The sequence below is a fragment of the Megascapheus bottae genome, chromosome 1 (assembly GCF_031878675.1).
Source record: "Megascapheus bottae isolate mThoBot1 chromosome 1, mThoBot2.hap1, whole genome shotgun sequence".
Classification (NCBI taxonomy): Eukaryota; Metazoa; Chordata; class Mammalia; order Rodentia; family Geomyidae; genus Megascapheus; species Megascapheus bottae.
Genome location: NC_143509.1, coordinates 21,478,398 through 21,490,596, shown reverse-complemented (window position 1 = coordinate 21,490,596; position 12,199 = coordinate 21,478,398). Strand labels below are relative to the sequence as shown.

The following is a 12,199-nucleotide window of genomic DNA, read 5'->3' as shown; positions in this document are numbered from 1 at the left end:
CTATCCATTTCTCAATCAGCTGACTTCCACATCGTAAAGTAAAATTTTCTTGTAGAAATGTCAATCCAGCCTTGTTTGTTATTGTGTTAGAAAGAAACAGATTCTTAGTTTTTTTGGATACCTTTTAGTTTCGACACTGACTTGCAATATAGTTTTTACAAATAATCCTGTTTTGCTCTGTCTGAAATTTTCCATTACTAAAATGAAGTGCTGCCACCTTTGCCCTTATTGATGTGACACCTTTACTTTTGTTTATAAATTTGAAAATTGGTGATTCAAAAATAGACTTATTCCATTTGTATGATCCAATTTAGCTTTAACTAGTCTTATTTTGTTGTATAAATAGAATTGGAATGTCTTTCCTGGTAGGATTCCTCACATCTAAACATTTTGGTGAAACTTTAATTCTTTAGTTTTGTCCATTCAAAATCAGGTTCTGTCTACTGCACTGAGCGGCCTTTCCTTCTTACCAAATTGTAGAAATGTCTCTTGGCTAGCTAGATTCTCTCACCTTTAGAAACCAGAAAAGGAAACCCAAGTGTACAACTAAAACACTAGATTCTGGAATACAGTAATTCAGAGTATATGGCAAGCAAAAAGAGCATGGCTTATTTCAAGCTGTTCTGCTTTGCAGTTTTCTGACTTACACAGTACATTGCTTTTTTTTTGTTGTTCCTCCAATTTCTAACCCCTAACAAGTGAGGATGGAAGTGAGTAAGTGGTTTAAACTTTTTAGCTTAAGAATCTTCCAGGATCCTATCAACCTGTTCTGAATCCGTGAGGAAAAGTGAAATGGAAATTATCAAACGAAACCCATGTAATTTATCCTTGTATTTATAATTTGAACATCACTGGGGTAAAATAATTGTAATGACACCTTACCTCACTAAGTGTACTGAGATCGTTTCCTGGGAATAACATAATTTACTTTCAGTAGGAAATCTCAGTCTGGCTAAAACCTTCATTCTACTCTAATTAAGGCAAAGGAAATAAAAGCATCTATGCAGTGTAGTATGTAATACTTGTAGCTTATGACTTACTTCCATGAACATGAAATGAGGAATAGCATGAAATGACAGCTTGAATGCCATCATAGTTTTGTATATACAAAAATTAAAGCCTAAAATGAGGGGTTTATTAATGTAAAGATATGGTACAAAAACATTTTGTTTACTTAACTTGCACTGTTGATCCCTACCTGTGCTGAATCATGGGCTAGTATGATTTCATAAAAAAGAAGGAGGGGAATTGCAAATAAAATTGGTTATATGCCCAAAACAAGGAAGTCATAAAGGAGTAAGTAGCTTTGCAAAAGCTAGCATCTTCCTTAGGGTGTGCATGTAAAGGTTTTATTTTTTAGAAGAAAAAAATTGTTTTACCTGTAGATAATCTGAGAAGTCGTATATAAGTCTAACTTTAAAGGATTACCACTTGATTTCCTTTGAGATTCAGGCCATTTGATTCATGTTACAAATACAATGTGTGTTTAAAAGTTGATAGGTTTTAAGAGGGCATGATACACATATGTGTGTGTGCGAGTATGTATGTAAAACGCAGGGCCTAACATTCTAAGCAAGCATTCTATAGTTTAATTTTCCACATATTCATTTGTAATCTCAGATCAAAATCTCATAACCAATTAAATTCCCACTCCACTTTCCTGCAAACATTTGGGAGTTAGGGTAGGGTTAATTACCATCTGTACTGACTCCCATTGTGCTGTTTGCATTTATTGTGGGTAAACTTCCAACTCTATTTGCTACATTTATTTCTAGGGATCCTCTGTTAACAATGTGTGAAAATATTTCAGATCCTTCAGAAAAATTTAGCATCCCAGTCTCAGAAGAGTTACCATCACCCCACAATGACTGGCCTGATATAAGTCAGAGTTCCACCGACTTGCTTAACACCTCACTCATGAGGGAATCCTGTCCTGCAGAGGAATTAAGGTAGGTTGTACATTAAGACAGCTCATAGTAAAGTTTTGACAAATCCAGTTAATAACCTTTACTATATAAACAAAAAAAACCCGCCTCCCATGAGTGTCATTTCTGTGGCCAGTCTTTGTAAAATGTTTGGGCTCTTTGCTGAATTTAGTGAAATCCATGGCTGTGGGAAAGTCTTGTAAAGTTATTACTTTAATAGGAAGATACAGTTCTCTGCTTTACCATGTGTATCATAAAAGCAAAAGAACATGTCGAATTTAATATTCTTACCGCAGTTCTGTTTATGCTGAAATCCAGATATCTTCCTTGAACTAATTGACTTACTACATAAGAGTATTTTAGAGTTATAGAATCATTCTTAAGGGAAACAAAGTTTCTAGGCTGGAATATTGAGACATTTCTTTCCTGAAAGAGAATCTAGATTATTAACAGTATTCGTATCTGTGTAATCACATTTCATTTCTTTCCTCACATAAGGGAGTGACAGAGAAAGGGATCTATTTGTAAAAAATATAGGTTATTTCTAATTACTGTTTTTGGAAAGCAATCTCTTGTGTCACTACATTATTGACCTACTACAATCTTTAGAGAAGGAGGGTGGTTCAGTTTAGAAATTCTAAGTAAGATCAGTGTGCAATAAAATTCCCTTGAGTTGTAAATTTCTTTGATTGAAGTCTAATATTTCAGTCAAAACTAATCAGAAGTTTGTTATTGTCATTCTAAGAAGGAAATCATTTAGCTTTGGGTCTTGAATTGTTTTCTCTTTTTTCTTTTTTAACACTAAGCAGCTTTTAAGAAATGAATCAATATGAAGTTTCTGTTTTCCATAAAATGTCATTAAAACTCAACCAAATGCACATGAATTCACCATTATTTCCAAAAGAGAAGGACAAAGAACATAAAGAGAACAAACAATATAACGAACAATATTTTATTTCTTTTTAAAACATGAGAAGTCATGACTTTTCCCCTTATATTTGCTTCTCTTCTTGAATGAGTAAAAATTCTATCAAAGTTCTATCTGCACTGGTCCACAGATGAATGATGATGAACTGGATTTCACATTTGGATATCTATATCTATCTATATCTCTATCTCTCGATCTATATGACATAATCTAAATAACCTCAGAATGGACAAGCCCTCTTGTGGTTCTCCCATGGTGCCTTTGTTTCCTACTTGTCACATACCCTTCAAGGAGGTCATCTGTCAATATCAATTCCATCCTCCCAATTCCCCTCTCCCCAAAATAAAACATGCAGCACAATAAAATAACTACTGAACATAATTTTGGTCTCAGCATATCTTGACCACCTTATCCTAATTAATTTACCAGAGACAAGAGATGTGATTTCTCTGGGGGTGTGTTCATTATGATTCTATGAAATGATCAAACTGATGATGAAGATGGTTAATGGTGATTCTGAGTCCTGGCTTGCTGATGAAGTAGCTTCCTGACTCTCACAACAAAAGATGTGACCAGAGACCATGACATCTACTTCTCATTTGTCCATCATGGCTGTGTTTCTTAGGAGAATGATGAGAATTTCTCATTAAAGGGAGGCCTTAGTATCCTTGGCATAGGGAAAATTATGGCTCAGTGGTGGTTATACCACCTCTTACCTGCTAGCTTCCAAAAACTTCAATGTATGTATATAATATCGATCAGAAGACAAATGAAAGTGGAATCTTGCTTCTGTATATTGTGTATTGATCCCTTAATGTATCTCCAGCTTCTCTGGAAAAAGATTCCCAAATGCAATCTTTTCTTTCATTTTCTAGAAGCAGTACAGATGAGGAAGAAGAAGATTTTCTTGACAAGCAGCAGGTCATCAAACTCCCATGGTCAAAGAAGATATAAAGATCATTTGTTCATGATTTTCACATTTTTGTACCCAGAGTAAAGCCAAAAACTGAAGCAGTAACAGATTACCTGTCCAGGTACTGAAAGGTTGAACTATTAATGTTTCTGATGCTTCAAGGTTTGTAAACTAATAAAGGTTAATGAAATTAGAAGTTTTAGCTATTTTCATTCCAAGTGACCTCCTATACGTACAATACACTAAACCACTGTGCAGATTCTGCTTTGCAAATTTGATAAATATGTAATGGTTCATTGTTTGATGGTGATTGGAGTAATTATGTCATCACAGGGAGTATTTGTGACAGCAACATCATAGTGGTTATTATCAACAATCGAGCCTTTAAGGAGTATTATTTTCTGTTAGCCTCTTTCACATCATAGAAGATCTCCTAGCATCAAAAGTTGGTGCTAGAATTAAGAAGGAGACCCAAGAGACTCCAGACATAATTCTTGTCATAGTCAATGTTAGGAACTCCCAGAAATGACCTCAGAACATCTTATTTTGGGAAGGTCAATGTAATGTTTAGTTTCTTGTGAGACCTAACGGTTTAATCAGATATTATTCTAAATGTGTCTGTGGAGAAACTTTTTGAGGAGATTACTATATCAAGTAAAGAAGATTATTCTCCATGATATGGGTAGCCTTATCCCATCAATCTGAATGTCTTAAAAAGAAACAATTGAAATGTATGTGAAGTAATGCACTCTCTATCTGGTGAATATAATGTAACCCTTCTATTAATTACAATAAAAATATATGAAAAAAGGAAACAATTGGGACATTCTGAGTTAGAGGTAATTCCTTAACTTCCTTTAGGATAAAATTATAACATCATTTTAGCCCTGTCTTTTAACTTTCTAGTCTGTACCATAGATTTTGGTTTTGCCAGTGATCCACCTCTCTATCTTTTTCTCTTTCTCTCACTCTCTCATTTCTGTTCTTTTTCTTGCCCTCTGTTTCTCTTTCTCCTTTTCTTTGTCTCTCTACATGTATATAAGCACACACACATATTCATTAGAGGCCTGGGAACCCTAATACAAAAGTATTTGCAGATGATTGTCACAAGAAATAATACAGTGGAAGAAGTTTGCTGGTGTCACCTAGCCCTGGATCCTGAGGTCTGTAGGTGTGAAGATTTTACATAATGCAAGATTTTGAAAAGTGCAAGAAGACATGGGATACTGTTTTGTACTTGTCAATTTTTGTAAACATTTTAGTATCATTTTTCCATTTTTGATGGAATTCATGACTGATAAGAAGAAAATCCCTTCTGATGGCTACTTATGTCTACTCAAACACCAAGACCTCTACTTCAGGCTCTTCTCTGTTTTCTGTGGTTCTATGTGGTTCTAGTAGTTACTCCTTATCAAAGACTCATGGCTGTTCAGTGTACATTGATCGTTGGTGCTTTTACCACAGCATCAATAAATTAAACTATTATGCACCTATGCTATCACTTTACAGGTTAGAAAATATGACGAAGACACTAATAGTCATTTCTGTTTCTTTTAACATAAATATGCTTCATTGGAGGTCATTAAGATAAGGCAACACTTAACTATCAGTTAAGTGCCAGTCACTTTGTAAAAAAAAAGTCCTAAGAGAAATAAATATCTTCTGAAAGAGTGTGACTCTTCAGTAGCTTTTCCCTTCCCTCTTAACATTTCCTCTTTCAAAGCCCCTAGACACAACATTGAGTCATGCTTGAATCAACACCCTTCGTGTCAAAAGTCTTTCTGGCATCTGGTCCTGAGGCTCTGGCTAAGAAGTTTGGTCCTTAAAATGGAGATTGTCTGTTACATAGAAAAGATAAGACTTTTTTTCCCTTCCAGGATAGTTGTCCAGGTTTAAAGTTCTTTGACTCTCCTCCTTCTGAAGACATTTCATTCCCTTCTAATGAAGAAGCAAATATTTGTTCTGGCCAGGATTTATGAATCTCTGGTGCTTTTCTCAGACAAGTGATGGTCTGAAGGATTTTTTACTATGTCCTTACTGGTGTGCAGCAATTGCTTTAAACTTTTCTGATCTGGATATGAAGAAGATTTTATCTAAAGCCATTCATTGCCTGTTATAAAATGAATGTTAAACTGATAATTAAATTTTAAATTTAACTAGTGCAGCTCTGATCACAGTTTTGGAATAACTTTGTTAGTTGAATTCCTATATAGCACTGAGTTTAAGCATGAAGGGTCTGGGTAGCAGAGGAGGAAAGACTTCTCTGCCTTTATTTGCTTTCCATAATCACACATTGAGAGGAGTTCTTTAATTTCATTGCTATTAGTCTAATGAGGAAGTGAAATCTACATAAGATGAGAGCCCTTGCCAGAAGCAGATTCAATATATTCATTCATTCATTTTGAGCTGAAGCTTAAAATTACTTTTTAAGGCCTGCTCCTAGTTCTGCTTGTGAAATTGAGAACTAAAGGTATTCCAGTAGGCTCCAGGCCATATTACGAATACCTAAGTTAGTACAGGATCCCTCTAGCAACTGTTGGGAAAATGACTATATGATTTTACATACACAATGATCACAGTGCATACCCAGACTTCTCAATTGCCATAAAAGTCATATGAAATGTCATTCATTTACAGTTCTTGTCAATCTACATTACAGAAACAAGTGTAAGGCCAGAGTGTGAAGAAGGAAAAAGAGTGATCAAGCTACTTTCATGTACATGTGAGAGAATGTAACCAAAAGGTTGTTGAGATTGGTTTGGGGAGGGAAAGAAAATTGAGGTTGATTGGCAGATGAATTTGACCAAGGTACATTGATTGACTGTATGGATATGTGAATATAAGCACCCTTTGTAGATTTAATCAATGCTAGTAAATATGTGGAAAATTTATTAATGGGCCATGAACACAAAAGGCACTTTTTGCATTCATATATATGAGGTGCTTTGAAAACAATTTTGACCAAGTGGCTATTTCAAAACATCTTTCTGTCTGTACTAGGCACATTTAGATATCAGATACTTTATAGAATTCACTGATTTAGAAAGGAAAACCAGTTCTTTCTGTCTGATTCAATTTTTAGAAAGAGCTTAAGAGTGCTCATCACATTCGGGTTTTGGCACATGCTATTTCTCATCTCTTCAGCCTTGAAATATACTTGTTCAAAGTGCTTCCTCTAAATCTTCATAAATTCCTCTTGCCCATTCTGGCTTCTTTCTAATGGCTATCTTGTATTTTTTTGATCACATAATTGTGAATACATTGGCCTGGTTTTGAAAGACACTACTTTTCAAGTAGACTATGAATTTCACCTGGGCACGATTTTACTCACTACTTGCATACTTAATCTAGTAGATGCCTACTGTGGTCTGGAATGTCACTGGGGAATGAATGAATGACCTAGGTGATACATTGTTCTCAGTCTCTAACTTTTCCCCAGTGGGACACATTGGTAGTGAGAGACTCCCTGATTATGCTCTGGGGCCTGGAAATACATTGTCTGATACCATCCCTTATCATGATTTCCTGGCAGTTATTCTGTTATGTAGACAAATTACTGATGGAACAATAAGTAAATTTAAAATTGATATAAATAGGCCACCACAATAATCACTGACTATCAAAACCAGTTGGTACTTGCAGTGAGTTGGAAGATCAGGTTGAATGATATATAAAACTTGTGTTTCTGGATATTTGGATTTATTTTATTAAAAACTTTCTGAAACTTTGTTCCATATGTTCCTAGCTTCCTCCCATCATGTATAAGTTAAAAGGTTATAAATCCTAAAATGGTAACTGCAATTTATTAACACCCTGCACATCATACTTTCAAAAAGAAATGATTTTTACCATATACTATTTATATCTTCCCAAATCTGTTTTAATAGGATATTTTGTTTCATCATACTTTTCATCCCTGGTTATTTATCACTAGCTCTATTTGCATGAAAACAATGTTTATTTCCTCAGAGTTCATCTTTGCTGTAGTTTATTCCCTACCTAAAGTCATAATTCTTTCTTAGTGACACCCTGATTGTTAGCTGGGTAAATGATTATGATGTTGCAAACACAATTATGACTTTAGCTGGGGAATAACCAGCAGGCACAGATGAACTCTGAGGAAATAAAGAGCCTCCTTTTCCATGCAAATAGCTTCCATAGTTAAGCAAAGGAGAGCATATTCTTAAGGCTCTCCATCAGGTGCCAGTTATGCTTGAAGTGAAAAGAATTAAGTGGTTGATTGGTATTCTTCTTCAAATGCATAAAATAGGCAATAACAGTATGGAATAGACTCTATAAGTTCTCTCTCTGTACTCTTACATCTGCTAGAAGGATGTACATGTCTTTCTTTTTATCCAGAAAGAAAATGAATGCATATATTATACATAGAACTAATCTTTGAAGATTTCCCAGGGGAAAAGTCTTCATTCCTATCTTACAATTATACTTTATATAATTAACACCAATGTGAAAGGAATGTTTTTGGGTACATTTTTACATAATACTCTTGTTTTGCATAATTGTCTTAATTGTTGGTGTTCTTTGTTGGTCATTTATATGAGCTGTGGCTCAAAGTGATAGAACACTAGGGCTGAGCCCATACCCAGGTGTAAGCCCCACAATGGACCAAACCAAAAGGCAATGTGCATAATGTGCATATATGTCTGTGTATTTAAATATGAGACCTGGAAGCATAGATAGGAGATGAACAGATGTGCAGGATTTTTCCCCCAAAAGTACTCATCACATTTATTTTCTTCTCTGACCTCCTATACTACAATTCTCAAAGAATATTATAGGTGATTAGATCAGTCAGGACGTGGTTTAATTTTCTCTTGGAAATTGAGTCTCATATTGGGCAGGCAGGACTTCCTGTGGGAAGTGTCCCCCCTCAAGGTCACTTTTCTTGCCACCATATTTGGGTCGCAGAGTTCACAATGGAACCAGTGACAAGAACAAATGGACGCTTCCTACCTAAGCTTTTCTTGAAATCACTTCCTCCTGGTTACACAACACTTCTACTCTCTAACTAAGCAATATATAGAGATGCAGGAGAATTGCATTTATAACTGATGATGTGAACACACTGCTTAATCAGGGTAAACCTGACCCATGTTACAAGTGTCACTAGTGTTTTTCTTTGCACTTATACATAGCTCATTATTTTCAGATAATGGAAAATTTTGGAGCTAATGTGATTTGAGATAGGTGATTGAAACTCATCTTTTGAGAAATAACTGAGTCACATTCAGAAACATTGCTAGTACTTAAGCCATTGTATTTCTTATATAACCCTCAACTCTATTTTAGTCTTTTATTTATGCTGCATAAAGGCATAATGTACACAAGCAGAAAACTCATCATTATGCAGCTTAAAGTTTTCACCTTAGGACTTCTTGAAACACATTCCACATCACTTTAAAGATCAGACTTTGGGCTAATGCCCAATTGCAATCTGCTCTGGCAAAGACTTCCAATATACTGTGTTAAAAAGCAATGTGCTATGAAATATTTGTCTCAAATGAATATTCCATATTAGGATATTTTGAAACCGGTGATATTGAAAACTTTCACAGGAATACAACACAGAACAAATATAAAATATCTTACAGAAATATCACATATTAGAGTAGTAGAATCAGGTGTGGCCAGACATGGGGTCTCTGAATATGGTCCATAAAACAACACTTATTAAATTGCTTATATTTCATATATAAAATGAGAAATTGTGTTCCAGTAACTTTCTGAGAGACATAGGATTTCTTGATTTGGAAATGTGTGTGAAAATGAATGAACTAACCAAGAAAACATGTATGCTTCCTAGTGTTTTATATAATTGGGATCTTTGTAAAATGAAGAAAAACCATCTACACCCTAACTAGATCCTTATCTCGATTAACTAGAATAATTCTGGATCCCATTCTAAAGTTAATATTCTGAAATTTATATGGTCACAAAGTTGTTATCTATGGGATAGGCTAATATCCATTTATTATAGAAATAGATTCCAGAGAATCACAGACAGAAGACCATTCCTCTTCTTCAACTGATCGAAATCCATCCACATGTTAGCTAGCTTTAGACAGTTGTCCATGTCGATAGGTGACTTCTAGTTAATTTTTGTCTTCAACTGCAGAAAACCAGTCAAGATAGTAAAGTCAAATGGGATTGGTTCTAGTCAGAAATAAAATGAGGTAGAAATGTGAAGACCAGGAGTGAAAAAAAGCTGCCTTCAAGGTGAATTAAGGCTTACAGGGGCCCAAGCAGTTCTTCCTGGGGCAGGTAGTGTGGTGTATGTGTGTGTGTGTGTGAATGCTTTTCTTGGATCTGTAGCTCTATTTTTTGCTGATTGGCTTGTGCTTACTTCCACATTCTGCTTATGACCAACAACTTAATTTATTTGAGTCCATTCCATTCTCACTCTACTTTATAGCCTTCCCCTCAGCTGTAATCAGCTATTTTAATCTCTCAGATTGGTTTTGCGATTCTAAATCAAAAGGGAGATGTTGGAGTGGTTTAGTTTATATTTTCAAGCCCAGACACATGGTAGACTAATGAGACCCTGGTACTGGGCCAGAGAAAAATAATGATTGCTAGACCCTGATGGGAGAGAGAGGAGGGAGAAAGAAGAAAAATTTGATCTAGAACATGGCCTAAGGGAGGGGAGGTGTAGGGAAGGGAAATATAAGTCTAGTGTACCTGTATTAAGGTAGAACCAGGTAACTTTCAGGGTGGGGGCAGACGGGAGAGAGTAATGGAAGATGTATTCATAAACAGGCATGTTGAATTATTACCCTTTAGTATAACTAAAAGATAATGTATTTAATGGAAAAAAACACCACACACACACACACACACACACACACACACACACACACACACACACACGGCTTCTACATCTCCAGGTCCAGATTTACGAATTAGGGCAATCCTTTAAAGGTAGAAGTGGGTCCTAGATGTTATAGTATTCCTTGGAAGAGGAATAGAGAAGGAGTCAGGATTGAGGAGTCTGGAGTGTGCTTTTCTGATGGAAGGATGAAGGCAGCAACTTAGGCCCCCTTTGCCTCCATGGTTACAGAGTAGGAAATACAGTACCACTTGTCTCAAGCCAGCATTATCCAAAGAGGCCAGTGCCTGGGGGCTAGTGGCAGGAGGCTAGGAGTCAGAGAATATGACACTTGCTTCTAAAAGGAATAACCTGGAGATTCATTTTACATTCATTTTCAAGGTCCTCAGTGGATATATCTGTGTTTCTAGGATTGATCTTTTTGATAGGCTATGAACTGAAAATTCACATTGAATTCACTACTGGATCAAGCTGTCTATGAGTGTCCTAAGACACTTTTCCCAGGAAAGGACAAAGGCAGCAGCTACCTTTCGAGATATGGAGGGCTGGGCACCTTTAGAAGAAGCTCAAGTCTGTGTCATATATTTCATTTTTTAAAAATTGATACCTGCAATGGCCCTATTTTCTTCTTTAGGGAGGAATAGCTAAACCCTAAGCAGATGCTTGTGATTAAAACAAGAGATAATGATAATAAAACGTTTTTTTTTTACCAATGATATGTCTCCTCCTGCTGTTAGATAATTACCATATATGTCAGAAAACAATCCATATATCTGCAAATAAACATTGAGCTAGGGTAAATGGTTTATTTTCCAAGTTTTAACAATTATACTTTGACAGTATCACTCTTCTCTCAAGGTCTTAGGTTTATTATGACATCATTAAAAACACATTTAGCTGGCAATAGTGAAACGCTGTTCATTGTACTGTTAGGGAATTGTACTGTTAGGGAAGGGACAATTTTAATATGGAGCTTATAAGGAGAGAGCAGCCACAATTTCATTTTTATTATTTCTAAAAAATGCAACACATCTTTTCATGAATTAAACCACCTAATTTAGTATCTTTAAATAAGTGACATTTTCTTTTTATGTATACAAGAATGACAGATTAAAATCTCACCAAATGGGAAGTCTTTCATTTAATAGGATCTGGATGTCGAAATAAAAATGCTCGAGTTTTTAAAATTAGACTTAGAGAAGTTAGTTTATTTTATTCTATGCTACCACAAGAAGAGAAGTGTTTTGCCGTTTTCTTTATGGATTTTTAGATATACAAAGGGTAAATCCAGGTTAAACCTCAGATTTCTTGGAAACTTTTGGGAGTTCTCATCACAGATTCGCTGCAAATTTTTTATACAGGAGGTGGAATTCCTAGATCTTTCTCTGTCTGAGAGCTCCTTCTTAGAGAAAGGATTGCGTACTTTCATAGGTTCCATCGTAAAAAAAAGTTCTTTAGAGTCCATATCTCATCCATCTCTTCCTATTGCAGCTATTTCGCTTGTCTTATTAGCAAAATTCTTCAAAAGAGATGTCTGTCTCCGAGAGATGTTTCCCTTTCCCCTAGTCTGAAGTCTCCTTGGGCTC

At 35.5% G+C, this 12,199-nt stretch overlaps 1 protein-coding gene across 4 annotated transcripts in view; it reads left to right on the top strand.

Moving 5' to 3' along the window:
* Zbbx (zinc finger B-box domain containing) overlaps positions 1 to 4,534 on the top strand; it is an 88,647-nt gene extending 84,113 nt beyond the window's left edge. For 3 of the 4 annotated variants that reach the window (XM_090338521.1, XM_090338504.1, XM_090338514.1), the window contains exons 19-20: positions 1,811 to 1,949; positions 3,729 to 4,534. In XM_090338521.1, coding sequence (XP_090194647.1) covers positions 1,811 to 1,949; positions 3,729 to 3,807 — 218 coding nt within the window. In that variant the 3' untranslated portion in view covers positions 3,808 to 4,534. The remainder of the gene's footprint in view (positions 1 to 1,810; positions 1,950 to 3,728) is intronic. The other variant, XM_090338531.1, reaches the window with a different exon arrangement.
* Positions 4,535 to 12,199: the final 7,665 nt, after the last annotated feature.